This window comes from Auxenochlorella protothecoides (assembly GCF_000733215.1).
Source record: "Auxenochlorella protothecoides strain 0710 unplaced genomic scaffold scaffold18, whole genome shotgun sequence".
NCBI lineage: Eukaryota > Viridiplantae > Chlorophyta > Trebouxiophyceae > Chlorellales > Chlorellaceae > Auxenochlorella > Auxenochlorella protothecoides.
The window spans coordinates 715,576-729,925 of NW_011934213.1; the positions used below are offsets into that span (position 1 = coordinate 715,576).

General features: G+C 64.5%; 3 protein-coding genes across 3 annotated transcripts; 1 reads left to right on the plus strand and 2 right to left on the minus strand.

Moving 5' to 3' along the window:
• Positions 1-987: 987 nt before the first annotated feature.
• On the minus strand, positions 988-9,024 carry F751_1896 (DNA repair protein RAD50; the record flags this gene model as incomplete). Its single annotated transcript, XM_011399603.1, has 22 exons — positions 988-1,084; positions 1,169-1,204; positions 1,335-1,404; positions 1,655-1,754; positions 1,944-2,044; positions 2,196-2,313; positions 2,578-2,703; positions 2,899-3,012; positions 3,206-3,373; positions 3,587-4,098; positions 4,332-4,396; positions 4,576-5,006; positions 5,234-5,992; positions 6,286-6,452; positions 6,609-6,687; positions 6,831-6,909; positions 7,067-7,170; positions 7,321-7,455; positions 7,686-7,769; positions 7,980-8,435; positions 8,677-8,763; positions 8,920-9,024. The coding sequence occupies 22 exons, from the start codon at positions 9,022-9,024 to the stop codon at positions 988-990; spliced, it is 3,993 nt and encodes a 1,330-aa protein (XP_011397905.1).
• Positions 9,025-10,700: 1,676 nt separating this feature from the next.
• On the plus strand, positions 10,701-13,506 carry F751_1897 (Tyrosine-protein kinase; the record flags this gene model as incomplete). The annotated part of the gene is made up of 7 exons (XM_011399604.1): positions 10,701-10,879; positions 10,966-11,146; positions 11,529-11,966; positions 12,156-12,485; positions 12,760-12,942; positions 13,099-13,287; positions 13,408-13,506. The coding sequence occupies 7 exons, from the start codon at positions 10,701-10,703 to the stop codon at positions 13,504-13,506; spliced, it is 1,599 nt and encodes a 532-aa protein (XP_011397906.1).
• Positions 13,507-13,923: 417 nt separating this feature from the next.
• Positions 13,924-14,145, minus strand: F751_1898 (hypothetical protein; the record flags this gene model as incomplete). Its single annotated transcript, XM_011399605.1, has 1 exon — positions 13,924-14,145. One exon carries the CDS (start codon positions 14,143-14,145, stop codon positions 13,924-13,926), a length of 222 nt encoding a protein of 73 aa, XP_011397907.1.
• Positions 14,146-14,350: the final 205 nt, after the last annotated feature.

Genomic DNA, 14,350 nt, shown 5'->3' on the forward strand with positions numbered 1-14,350 from the left:
CAGGAAGGCTGGTGTCCTCATGCCCGTGCTCCCTCCTGCCCTGATCCATATCTGTGGGCCCTCTCTCGCCACTCAACGCCAGCCCCGGAGCTGACACTGGGGCTGCTGGGTGTTGGGAGCGGGTCTGATGCCCGCTCTTCACCCCATGGGCTGTATCGCACAAGATGTGCTCCGGCGCAGAGGCCTGGGGCTTGCTCGGTGGAGGTTGGTCCATGAGCAGCGCCCGCATTGGTGATGCTGCGTCTTCAGAGTCCTGGCGACAACTCGAAGGCCTGGCCGCCTGGGGATGAAGGGAAGGCGTATTGCAGGCTGGACTATTATCTTGAAAGACTTCAATCTGCTACGTTCGTGATGACGTGGTCTGCACGCATGGTCTCACCCCCTCAGGGCTGAAGCCAGAGGGACAGGCAGCTGCATCCTCAAGCAAGGCTGCCATGTCCGAATCAAGGCCACGCCGGGAGGCCAGAGCCTGCGCCTCGATCTGATCCAGGGCTTCGAAGTCCTGGAAGGTGGAGGAGTCTCGGGAATCGGTCAGATTCCACAGGGGGCGTCACAGATATGGTGAGATCAGCTGCATGCCGCGCCTTCGTCTGCCAAAGGAACCCCATGCTGTGCATGCATGCCCTGGCTCACCCAGGCATCGTCCTCATCCTTCATCGAGGGTCCAAGATGCTCAGGCATGGATCTTCATCGCGAGGTCGCCTCGTAAAAGAATGGCTCGGAGTGGCGGGGCAATGGCATATCGAGCTCCCGACGCCCGAGCATCGTGTCAAGGGATCCTGCTCCTGGGATACGCAGTCAGGTACATGTGAAACTCACAGGTTCAGCCTATGGGCGTCGCTCTCTCAGACTGTGATCGCAAGGGAAAGATCACCAGTCCGCGCGCGCTGCACCAGGACAGCTGATTCTAATTCACCCGACGAGGAAAGGGCAGACATACGCATGCCTCCATGCGAATTACAACCAGGAAGCACGCAACTGGAAGCATCATGACATTATTTCTTCCTGTGTGACGAGTGTGTGCTGGTTTTCGTCTTTTGTGATTCGCCACATGTACTCCGCATGCTCGCGAATGCCAATCAACCTGGTGTGCACGTGGAGAGGGGCTGCGGGTGTGAGGGTTCCTATCATGCAGCGAGCAGACATGTAAGCCGTCCCAGCTGCTCACCTTGCGAAGGTCTCGTCGTGCGTGATGACGATGAGCCTGCACGGTTGGGTTGGAGCGTGGGAGCGTGTGAGAAGCTGTATAGCTTTACCCTCGCAACATGTAATAGCAGGCCTCGCAAGCCAGGGGTGCCCAAGCATTCGCCAAGTGGCCTCGTTCCCCCACGCACTGGAAGTTCTCCTGGCTCTGTCGGGAAAGAATTATTTGCCGCAGCGCCTCTGCCAAGCTCGCCGAATTTGCTGTAACAGGGGTGGGTGCTGGGATTAGAAGCTGATGTTTGAGCCTGCAGGGGTGTCGGGAGTACAGCACGCACAGGCCCGGCATCCCCGCTGCTGCAACCCGATGGTCTGGGCGGCTACTCCCCAAGGGAATTCACGACTGGAACCAGACAAGCTGTGGCAAGCTCATGCAGACGTCTGCTCAGGATGCCACCAAGCAGGCCAGCCTGTCGTCCACTAGGCCCCCCCACTGGCCTCTTGGAACCCCCACCTGCATCCAGGTTTGTCGTCGGCTCGTCCAGAGCCAGGATGCCGCACTTGAGGCAGAACGTCTCTGCCAGTGCTAATCTGATGATCAAGCATGCCAGGATCTGTGCCGCAGGCAAGCACGAAGGATGGGTCGGAGTGTGGCAATCGGGACGGTACCCATGGTGGCATAGAGCTGGTTCAGCCAGCAAGCGTGTGAATACTGCTCCTCCAGGCTCTGCAAATCTGATCCAGGCATCTGGGCACAGCAAAGGACACAGGATCCGATGCAATCACCAACCTGCCCATGCCACCTTTTGCCCAGCGCTGCACCGCCCTCGCATGTCCAGCTCGGCGCCTCCGCAGTACATGACCACCCGGTAGTTGTACGATCGGCCTGCCGCGCCCTCGGCATCTGCCTTCACCTGCAGGGGGCATCAGGGAGGGACTGGCGGGCAGCATCCCCACAGGATGCAGATTGTTTGCCGCCTGTTGTCTTCCCACGGAGAATGCAGCAGCATGAGTACACTTGAGCGCACGAGGCCACCCTCATTTCGCCGCCAGACGTGCCTGAATGTAGTCAATGTCAGCTGACCGGTACGTCTGCTGCCACAGCTCCTTGATGGCCTTGTTGATGTCATGCATCTTGGTGGTGTGGAAACTAAGCAGCGCTTTCTCGAGGGCCTGCAGGGTTTGGGTGGGGAAGGGGGGGGCACATGGGAGACCTGGCAGCTGGGAAGGATCTCGACCTTGCCCAACGTGTCGAGCAGCGATTTTCCGTGGAGAAACATGAAGGAGAGTGTCCCTTCAACACAGCGCAGCGCACCCTTCCCACTTCCACAGCGCCACTCCTTGAGGACAGCACGTGGGGCACCGTCCCTCACACGCGCAGGGGCGTCCCCAACTTCAGCCCCGCCAGCCAGAGCCCCAGCTCAGTGCCCAGCCCACCTTGTGGTACTTCTCCAGGTCGGTGTTTGCCAGCTCGGTGGTCTTCAGCTCGATCAGCTGCTTGCGGTATCGCGTGTCTATCCCCTGGAACTGCGGCTCGTCCAGGTCTGTCTGCGCACTCTGGACCTGCAGCAGGTGGGGGATGGCATGCACTGAGACATGCTTGGGTGTCCGAATGCGACCATGCACCAGCGACCGTGCAGCGGGAGCATCGACGGCGAGGGAAGAAGCACAGGACCCCGAGAAGGCTTTCAGGCACGCTCCCCTGCATAACCTCCCCCCTGCCCAGGGTCAGTATGGCCACCGCCGTTAACAGCGCACGTTATCCCGGATGGTGCGCAGGGAGCCCACGCTCTGGTCCTGCTTGGACCTGAGCCTCGCCAGCTCCTCCTGCAGCTGGAGGCCGCGGGCCTCCAGACTCTCCCCATCCTCCCCCTGGGTGTTGGGAAAGGAGTCATGTGTCGGGTGAGTGGGGCGCCATTGCGCCCAGGCCTGCAGCATGCAGGGAGAGGCCTTGACCCCCGGCCGCATGATGCGATTTAATGCCCAGCAGGGCAGGGGTTGGGAACACACAAAGCTCTTCACCATGTCTTGATGTCCCGTGGTCAAACCGCCCGCCCATCCTTACCAACACCTCCTCTGCTCCCATGGTCTGCGCCAGGCTGGCGAGCTCCTGGGCCATGCCCTCCTCCTGCGACAGGCTGCGCCGGTAGGCTAGCAGGTCCTGGATCTGCCTTCGAAGCTTCTCCTGCTCGGCCGCCGAGCCCTCCAGCTCCGCCAGCTCCTCCCTCAGGGACTGTCGGGTTTGAAGAGAAAGGGGGAAGTGGGGGTTGTCAGGCACATGCAGCGTCATGGATCGACTTTCTCAAAGCCTGCCCGACTCTCTCTCATCGCCCCTCCCCGGACCCTTTGCTGGCGGCCACGCCACTCTCTCTATCCACTTCATTCTCGCCTGCGTTCAGCCACGCCCCCTCCCTCATCCCCCCCCCTCCCCATACCCCAATCGCACCTGGACCTCGGCCTCCAGCGTTGACTGCCGCAACGCCAGGCCCTGCAGCTCGCGCTCCACGCGCTCGAGCTCCCCCGCCCCGCGCACGGCGTCATGCCGCGCGACGGCCGCCAGCCGCGCCTCCAGGTCCCGCACAGCGTCTTGCGCCCGCCGGCGCGCGGCCTCCGCGTCCTCCTCCGCGGCGCGCGCGCGCTCCCGCGCCGTCGCCCGCTCCGCCTGCAGCCGCGCCTGGCGCCGCAGGCGCGGCGCGTGCGCCGACCGGGCCTCCTCCACGCCGGCGCGCAGCGCCTCTCCCTCGGCACGCAGCTCCGCCACACGGGCGGCCAGGTCGGCGGCGCGCTGCGCGGCCGCGCGCAGCGTCAGCGCCTCCTCGCGCGCGGCCGCCAGGTCGGCGGCCAGGGAGGCCAGCAGCTCGCGCGCCGCGGACTGCCGCGCCAGCAGCTCCTCCCGCCGCGCCTCAGCGGACAGGCGCTCGCGCTCCAAGGCCGCCAGCTCGGCATCCAGGTCGGCGACTGGAGCTCGTGGGGGTGTGGGGTGGAAGTGGGTGCGCGGACGTGGCTGTGTTGCAGCGGTGCGGTGCAAGGGACTGGCGGATGAATGTGCATGGGCAACTCGTGTGCGCCGGTGCCAGCAAACATGTGAGGAGTGTCGACTGGCCACCCTCGAGGCACAGTGAGGCCCCCCTCCTGCATCTCTGTCTCCAACCCCCCTCTCCTCCCCACCCTCGAGTGTTCCCTCCCCCCACCCGAGGCCTGGGAGGCACTGGCTTGCACGCTCCCGCTCAGCTGGCCGATCTCCGCCTCCAGGTCGCTGCACGGAGGGCCATTGGGCGGGGTTGTGCCAGGCATCTTCCGTCTCTGGACGGCCACAGGGGAACGTTTGTCCCCGTCAACCACGATATTAGATGCAGGAGTTAAGCTTGCAACACAGCATCCTCTCCCTTCAACCCCCATGCGCACACGTGCACTCTCCCAACCGAGATCTCAAACCTGATCTCCGCCGCCAGCTTGTCGGCCGGCCAGGCCACGGTCTCGAGCAGCCCCCGCGCCTCCTGGAGCAGGTGCACGGCCTCCGCCACGCCCTCCTCCCGCAGCTCGGCCTCGCCGCGCGCGGTGGCCAGCGCCGACTCTAGGCCGCTGCAGGCGGCCTCCAGCTCCGGCAGCGTGGTGTCGCGCAGGCGGTCGTGGCGTGCGGCAATGGGCGCCAGGCCCTGCAGTCGGGCCAGGCGTGCCTCTGCGTCGCGCAGGGCGGCCTCCCATGCGCCGCGTGCGCTGGGCAGCTTTGCGCGCTCCCGCTCCTGCCGCGCCAGGAAGGCCTCCAGCTCGCCGGCGTCGTGGAAGGGGCGGCCGCAGGTGTGGCACGCATTGTGCTGGCGCGCGGTGCTCAGGAAGCGCTCGTTCATAGTCAGGAAGGCATCGGCCTGTGTCGGGTGGGCAGGGGAGGCGGGGAGCTGGTTGTGGGGCGCTGGGTCTGGAGCGGGGCAAAGGTACCTATCTAGGTCCAGGGAGCTGCTGCTGTCCAGATCCAATGGCACAGCACAGCACTGGAACGAACCAGCCACATCCAGAGGCCCCATCCCACCCTCTTCATTTCAACACACACACACACACCTCCCCTCACATCACATCACGACCAACACCCACGCACTGTCTTCAGCTTGTGCACGTTGCTGGCCTTCTCCTCCTCCAGCCGGCGCTGGCAAAGCGCCACGTCGGCCGCCATGTCATCCGCCGCATCAGCAGCTGCGTCGGCAGCTCCTGCACCCCCACCCACGCCCTCCAGCCCGCGCCGCAGTCGGCCGGCCAGCTCCGCCAGCTCGCTCCGCGCTGCTTCGGTCTGTGCGCGCAGGCCTCCCAGCTGGCCCGCCAGCTCAGCGGCGCGCGCCTGTGTGGCGGCCAGCTCCCCGCGCTGCGCGGCCAGCGCTGCCGCCCGCGTCTCCACCTCAGCCTCCACCGCAGCGCGGATCTGGCTGGGGGTCGGCGCCGGGGCGTACGGGCCCAGCAGGGCCGCCAGGAGCGGCGCCGCCGCCCCCAGCAGCGCCGCGGCCTCCCCGCGCTTGCGCGTCAGCTCGGTGCGGCGCAGGCGCGCGCGCGTGGCGCCCTCCCCGACGCTGCTCGCGCGGTCCCGCTCCCGGCGCAGCGACGCCAGGCGCACGCGCAACGTCGCCAGCTCCGACTGGCAAGCCAGGAGGTGGGCCTCGAAGTCGGCAACCCGGTACACGCCCTCTGCCTCGGCCAGGCGCCGGGCCAGGCCCGCCTCGTGCGCCGCGGCCTCCTCCACGGCCGCCGAGCTGGGCGCGGCGGGCGGCAGCCGGGCCGAAGCCTCGTGGAGCAGGGCGGTGTTGCGCTCCAACCGCCCCTCGCTCAGCCGCACGCCCTCCGCCGCGCCGGCTAGCTCGGCGTTCACCTGGGGAGGGGTGGACGGGGTGGAGTGGGTGCGTCGGGGGAGGGCGATCTGGTGCGGTCAAGGATGCACCGAGCGAGGGGAGGCGCGGTTGTCCCCGTTTTCCCTGAGTGCACTTTCCCATTCTGGGCCAGGCTTTCTGATCCAGGATGTATCGAGGAAGCCAGTGTTATGCGAGACAGACACAGGTTGAAAAAAACCTTCTCATGCTGCTCCCTCCTCAAAGTGACGACTTAAACCCCCTCTCCTTCCCCCCTCCTACAACGCAAAGATCCCCACTCAGGCAGCCAGCCCACCGCATCGAGCGCTGCGCTGAGCTCGGCGTCGGCTGATGCGTGCGCGCTGCGCATGCTGGCAGCCTGAGCCTCCAGGGCTGCGGCCTGCTCCCTGCAGGCCGTGACCACCCGCTCAACATCTGGCTGCTCCCATCGCAGTCCAGTCTGCGACCCGGGCAAGCCCATGCCTGCAGCCATTGATGGGGTGTCAGTGTAGGTGCAAGAAGGGCTCCGATCAGAGAAGTGGGCAGGCGCTGCAACCTCAGGACCCCAATCATGGTGAGGTGCCGAGGCAGCACGAGACTCACCTTACTCATGAGCATAGCACCCCACAGGCCACCCACCTGCAGCCAGTCTCCCAAGGAAGGCATCCCTTTCCTCCAGGGCACGAGCGTGGGCCTCAGCTTCGGCCGTGAGTTGGCCCTGCAGACGCGGTCGGGAGGGAGCGTAAAAAGCATGCGCACGGTGCCCAAGTGCCACAGACACGCTCCATTCAGGCATGCGCGGCAGGTGGACAACCTTTCCCTAGAATGGGACACATCGTGGCTGGCACCACAGCCACCCACCTGGCGCCTCGTGGCACGTTGCACCTGCTCCTTTGCCCCCGAAACATCCGCCTGTCGCTGTGCGAGCCTTTGCTCCAGCCTGAGGTATTCAAGAAAAGATGAATGTCGTGCGAGGCATTGGGGAGCAGAAACTATCCAAGACTGTTGTCGCGGGCAAGCCACCTTGCTGGCAATGCACAAGCCCCTTCTTCTGGACCAAATGTCAACCCAATCCACTTCCCAGTGCAACATCCCACCTGGCGGCATCGGCACTGGCGGCCTGGGTCTCTGGGGCAAGGGAGGCATCCCACTCCTCCAGCTCCTCCAGACTGATGCCGACGTCCTCCTCCCCATACGCACTCTGTTGTTGCGTCAGCAGGCATGCACTAGTGTCCAAGGCAGCCAAAAGCCTTGCCACGCAAGCGGGTCAGAAAGACCAGGCATGACGGAGGAAGGTGTCACGCCAGTGGCACACCCGCCTGCTGCGCGCCCCTGCCCGCCGCCCACTCACCACCAGTCGGGCGCGGTTCTCGGAGTTGTGCTGCGATAGCATATGGTGCTGGGCCTCCAGCTGGCGGCGCTGCTGCTCCACGCCCCTGATGGCGGCCTGCTGCTGGAGGACAGTCTCCATCTCGGCCTGGACTGTCTGCGAGGGTACGGCAGCAGGAGGAAAGGAATGAGAGCGGCAATGGCGCTGAAGGGACTGCGTGGTGGCTCTTGCTGGGGACGCAGGGTAGTGCTGGACCATGGCTGGCAGGCTCCACCACCTGGACTCCCGGCCACACACTCCATGCCCGGCCTCCCTCAACCTCACGGCTCGGTCCCTGCCGGCATGCTGACAACCCCACCTTCCCACACCCCTCTTCCCACCCTCACCTCGATGCGGCGCTGCAGCTCCGTGATCCTTGCCTCCAGCGAGGCCAGCGCGTCCTCGCCCGCCTCCACCGCGCCCCGCAGCCTCTGACGGTTGTGTTGGTTTGAAGGAATCAGGGTGCGATCGCCGTCGCTGTGCATGTCCAACACGTGCTCCCTGCGCCGGATCCTGTGCGGCAGCCACAGTCTGTGCCGCCCACAGCCACACGCCCCTGAGCCCTGCCTCCATGCCGCTCCTCCCCAGCAAACCCTGGGTCCCCCACCCTCCTTGCTCCCCCCCTCCGCCGTCCCGCCCACCCGTGCGCCATCGCGGTGCGAGCGCAGGGTGTCCAGCCGCAGCCGCATCTCCCTGGCCTCCGCGGTCTTTTCGGAGCGCAGCTTGCGCAGCGCCTCCAGCGCCTTGGTGTAGCGCGTGGCGGCGAAAATGTCGTCGAAGCGCTTCTTCACCGCCTGCGCGTCGGCCAGCGGCCAGTTGCTGTCCTCCTGGTGTACGAACACCACCGACTCCAGCACCGCCGCCGACACGCCCATGAGCGAGGGGATGGCGCGGTCGATGTCGGCGCAGCGGTAGGAAAGCGCCTCGCGCGCCCCCGTGGCGCGGTTCACCGTCTGCAGAACATTGTCCAGCGCCTTGAAGGCCATGCTGGCCTTGCGCTGGGTGAGCTGGAAGGAGCGGATTACCACCACGGGCTGGCCCGCGCCGGTGATGAAGCGGAGCTTGATCTGGGCCTTGACCTCCGTCTCGCCAGCCACCTAGGTGCATTGGAGGAGGGGGGGGGAGTGTTGGAAGGGAGGGGGGTGTTTTGGGAGAGGGGTGGGGTGTTCGAGGGGGGGCAGGGGTTGGGGGGGGAAAGAGGGTTAGGGGGGGGAAGCGTGCGCGTTGGTGTGGAGATCCACGTTAATGGCATGATTGGGAGATGCGTGGGGGATGAGTGCAGGAACGGCGTCTGATGCAGACATACCCCATCCCACCCCCGCATGTGCGGAGTAGTACCTTAGGGTCGTGGACAAAGCTCTGCCCCGAACGAGTGTTGGGCGGGAGCTCCCCCGTGCAAGCCATCTTGAGGCATTCAATGACGGTCTGTCGAGGTGGAGGCAGAAGTGAATGTTTTCATGCGCATGCTGTGGCTGATGCACACCCTTGCTCCCTTAATGACCGATGGGTGGGCCGGCTGCCACTGCACCAGCATGCAGCGGCATGGGCCCCGGTCTGCACCGGTCACAGAAACCCACGCACCGTCTTTCCCGCTCCATTGTGACCCACAATGAGGGTGAGTGGCCTGTAGAACTCGATGACGGCCTGATTGTCGGGGCTGAAGGACCTGATGCCCTTGATCAGCATCTGGGCATGGTGTCGGAGGGGACGAGGGCAGACCATCGATCGATTTTGCGACGAGTGCAACGCCAATACAAACCAGCACGGCAACCCCACATATACTCATGCTTGCGCGCACCTTGTCGAGAGTGCAGGCCATGATGCCGCACTCCCCGGGGGCCCGTGGTGAAGCGATCCGCGCTCGACCCACCCAGCAGGCCACGGCTCAACAGCCTTTCACATCATCGTCGCGATGGATGGAATGTGTTGCATAGTCATGATGTAACGCATGGACGCGAGTGCGGACGTCCGGGCTGCTGCACTTAGGAAACTCGACTTCATGAGCGCATCCTCGCAGCACGGTGGGGTTGTGCATCAGCCACGGACTTCGCAATCAGAAATTTGATGCACAGCACCCCTCTTGACAAGATCATCGCACGGCTTACCAAAAGTCTGCTGCTCCTCCAACGTGGCAGCTGGGAGCAAAGCTTACTGTCACACCGCCACTTGTCCAGATGGGGGAGGACATCCAAGGATAATAGGGCTCACACGAATCATTTCACACACCGGGCAACATCTGAAAGGGACAGCTTGCTCTGTGAAATTCCCAACTCCGGCATTGGAGGTGGGGTTCGTGAAGTATTGAAAAGAACCCAACATGGTCTTGCATGTCTAATGGGCAAGTAACAGCCTGCTGGGCACATGTGTCCTCGGGAAAATTCCTAATCGACATCATATGCATAAGGCAAGGCAAGCGGGTGCCAAGCAGTGCAATTCTGTGGGCCATGCTGAGGTAATGACTTATTTGCCAATGAGGAGAGAGCTCTACAACCATTGTTATACTCGGATCCGGCAATGTCCAACAAGGACTTCAAGCCCCTTGCTTTAGAAGGCAACGCACATCCCCAGCCTGTCATGCTGACCAAGTTTGTGTATTGAGGTTTGGCCATGCTTTAACGGTACCAGGCCGGTTACTCTGTGCTCTGTGGTAGTTTCTGCAAGCATTCTGCACGAGAAGCATGGATCACTCCGGCCTGAAAGAATAGGAGGCGAGGACCTTGCCGCATTTGATGACAAGGTTAGCTGACCCTACGAGCCACGCATCCATTTTCGTACGGACTCCGTGAACCCCACCGCCACTGGCCACCGCCAGCGCACACTTCAGCGACCACTCAGAAGCTTGCTGAATACAATGGATAGCTTCGATTTTCGCCACAGTGCACCCGAGCATCGTGCCTCAGACCATGACGAATGCCTGAACAAAGCGAATCTTGCGGAAATCCTCCCCTCTCTTTAAAGCATTCGACGTGGGCCAGTACATTGCACGAGGCTTCGTCCACGATACAATTGGCACAATTTGTGTAACTGCTCAAAGGGGCGGAGGGCATGTGATGCGCAGAGGCGTCTCCTCATACTCACCCGGTGGCTCACCAGCACGGAGATACCGGGCAGGGGCCAAAACACACACGTGACTCGGACTATCATCATGGGCGGGGGCATGGGCGGGTGGGCACAATGTGAAGCCTTTCCCCCACGAACTCTCGCCCATCCCCGGAATCATACATCACTGCTCTCTTTCGGCCGGAGTGGGCCACTCCTATGCCCCTGATAGCTCCCTGTGAATGGCCACCCTTGTGACCATAGGCCACTCAAGCAGTCCCTCCAGCTTCGGAAGTCTTGTTCATCCTGCAGCATGCCGAGGAATGAGCCCTGATACCAACGACACGCCCAAATGGGCGCAGGGCGAGTCGTTCAGGAGGCGGGGTAAACGCGAGGTGGCCGAGTCCTTCATAGAACAGCTCCGGAAGCGGGAAGGTTTCGATGTGGACGCCCCGGGGTTCATCCAGGGGGTCCTGGAGCACTTCGACAGCCTGCCGTCGAGGTAAGATGGGGTCTAAATGATGTCGGTGGAGGCGGCTACGAGTCCGCGGGGCGTTTGCGAGTCCACCATCCCCACGGTTGCCACAGGTATGCCTTCGACGTCAACATCGAGTCCCTGGATGTGCTCAACCACAAGCGGCTGCTGGACAGTGCACGCGCTGAACCCAGCGCGGTGAGCTTCCAGGTCCGGCCCGTCGACGTGATAACGGGAACCGGCATCGCAGGCCGAGTGCCGTCCAACAGCTTCCTGACCGAGGGCTCCTTCGAGGTGCGCTGCGGCCGAGGTGTGGTTCTAGGGGATGAGCGGTTCTTTCGGAAAACCATGGCTGGCTCCCCATCCCGCTCTGCATGAGCCTGTGGGTGCTGGATGGGCGGTGGTCGCGCCGCCCGGCTACCATGTGGTATGAAGGCGACCAAGCCCGCCCCTGGCATGTCCCACGCCCTTGTGTCTGGAAATGCTGCCAGCACCTTCCACCCGCGTTGTGTACTTTGCCCCAGGCTCCCTTCCCACGTTTCACCTCCCCACCCCACCCCCCACCCTCCCGCAGACGCACCAGTCTGCGTCGCTGACGCCCCCCCCGCTGTCCCCGCTGCGCCACCTCCCGCGCCCGCTCCCGCGCCCCGCCTTCGGCTCCTCACCCAACCTCCAGGCCCTGGTGCTGGAGGCGGAGGAGCGGATGGAGGCGCAGGCCTCCAGCAACGTGCACGCCAGCCTGTCGGCCGCCGCCGTCTTCTACGAGGTGACCATCGCCTCCATCGACCAGCCCAAACTGCTCAGCCGGCTCAGCGAGTGCCTGGGCGACATCGGGCTGAACATATGCGAGGCGCACGCCTTCAACACGCGCGACCACTACTCCCTGGACGTCTTCGTGGTGAACGGCTGGTTCGGCGGCGGCAGCGAGGAGTTTGAGGAGACTCTGAGTCAGCGCCTGCAGGAGCTGCCGCCCCCGCTGGTGGCTGGCGCCCGCGGCGGCGCCGCAGGCGCGCGGGATGCCCCAGCGCAGCGCGGCGCGCAGGAGCACAGCAAGCCGCTGAGCCCGCTGTCGGAGCAGCGGGTGAACCCCGAGGACCTCCTGGGCCTGCAGCGGGTGAGGGTTCGGAGGTGGAGGGGTGGAAGGGTGTTCGGCGAGATCCTTGTGTGGCACTCGGGTGGTGGCGCGCACGTCGCCGGGGGGTTGAGGAGGGCCGCATGCGCACTGTACACCCCTCTTGAAACACACGCATCGTATGCGTGTGAGATACCCTTTATACACTCACTCACCAATCGACACGCACAGGAGGCATCTGGCGCGGCCGCGGGCTCCTCCCTGGACAGCGACTGGGAGCTGGACCCCAGCGACGTCATGTTCCATGAGAAGATCGCGTCCGGCGCGTTTGGCGACCTGTACCGCGGGTCGTACTGCGGGCAGGACGTGGCGATCAAGATCCTGCGCGCGGTGCAGGGCACTGCGGCCCAGTTCTCCGAATTCCTGCAGGAGATCGCCATCATGCGCAAGGTGCGCCACAAGAATGTGGTCCAGTTCATCGGCGCCTGCACCAAGAAGCCCAACCTGTGCATTGTATTCGAGTACATGCAGCGCGGCTCGGTCTACGAATACATCCGCAAGGTGCGTGTGTGGGGGGTTGGATTGTGGGGAAGTGAGGGGAGGAGGGGGAGGGGGTGGCGCTTTGGGGCTGGTGCATCCAGGGCGAGTATCGCAGCGTGCATGTGGTCTCAAAGGTCGGATGCCAGCACCAGGGTCCCCTGCCTCATCACCGCTGCGGGCTCGGGCTTGGGCGCATCACCCCCTCATCCTCCTCCCCTGCCTAAACCCCCAAAAATCAAACTGATCCCCCCCCCCCCAAACCACACACACACACACACCACCCAATTCCGTGCAGACGGGCCCGCTGCGCGTATCCCAGGTGCTCAAGTTTGCGCTGGAGGTGTGCCGCGGCATGGACTACCTGCACAAGCGGCGCATCGTGCACCGCGACCTGAAGGCCGCCAACCTGCTGCTGGACGAGACGGGGGTGGTGAAGATCGCGGACTTTGGCGTGGCCCGCGTGCTGGACCACACGGGCGTCATGACCGCGGAGACGGGGACGTACCGCTGGATGGCGCCAGAGGTGATCGAGCACCAGCCCTACGGCGTGGAGGCCGATGTCTTCTCCTTTGGCATCGTGCTCTGGGAACTGCTGACGGGGCGCGTGCCCTACGCCGACATGACCCCGCTCCAGGCCGCGGTGGGGGTGGTGCAGAAGGGCCTGCGCCCGCCGCTGCCGCTCAACTGCCCCCCCGCGCTGGCGGAGACCATGCGCGCCTGCTGGGTGCGCGACCCCGCCGCGCGGCCCACCTTCGAGCAACTCAAGGCGCGCATGGAGGAGCTGTACAACACGTACCGGAACCAGGACCGCCCCGAGGCGCTGGTTGGCGTTGCCGCGCCCGCGCCACCCAGCGCCGGCCCCTCGCCCGCGGCCACTCCGCGGGCTGGCTCCAGCGCCGCGTCCAACGCCTCCACCGGCGCGGGGGCAGTGGCGCCCTCGCAGCGCCCGGGCGCCGGCCAGCCGGCGGTGCCACGCCAGAAGTCGCAGCTGACAGGCGGGCTGCTGGCCCGGCTGCGCAGCAACTCCAACTCCTCCAAGTGATGGGGGGGGAGGGGGAGAAAGCGCGGCCGCCACACCGGCGTGTGCACGGTCCGAGGTTGGGAGGCCTGGAGGACGGCGGCGTGCGCCGCCTTTGGACCGTGCCTGGGATGCCGCGGCCGCCCAGCCGGGCCCAGCACGCATGCTGGGCCCCCTGCCCCACCCCCTTGGGGAACCCCCACCCACACACCTCGCCCCTCCTCCAGGGCGGCGGGTGTGTTCTGTCTGTGTGCAACTACGAGAGCTGAGAGCCCATGTGTCTCGAGAGTCCTCTTTTTTTCGATGCATGGCGTCGGCCCCTTCATCGCCCCCTCCCATGGGGGGATCACGCATGCACTCTGCATTGCCTCACCCCAAGCAGATTAACATCATGGCACATGCGCAATCACGCCAGAGCCTGGAGGGATACAAGCTCGAGAGTCAGTAGCCGTCAAAGAGCTCTGGGTAGTGCCTGGCCAACTCCCTCCCCGTGAGCTGTTCGGGGGGGATGCTCCCAGACAGGATGCCGGCCTCCCGATCCACCGCATCCTGTGCCACACGCGCTGCCCTCTCGGCGTCCCTTGTCTGCTTCCACTCCCGATACTCCTCGGCGGTGAGCTGGGGTGGTGGCGGGGGGCTGTGCTCCACGACTGGGTTCCCCATGCGAGGGACCCGGAGTGCGTCCTATGCTGCCAAGTGCCTTGATTGACGACAGCTGGGGATTACGCTAGGTTAGGTCACAAGATGTACATAGCCTGGGCAGTGGTCCCCTGAGATCTAATTGCCGACGAAATAGAAAAGGTTTGAGCATGTGTCGGGCTGCATGATCTGCACGACACGAATAACACATTATACGGGCAACCTGCAT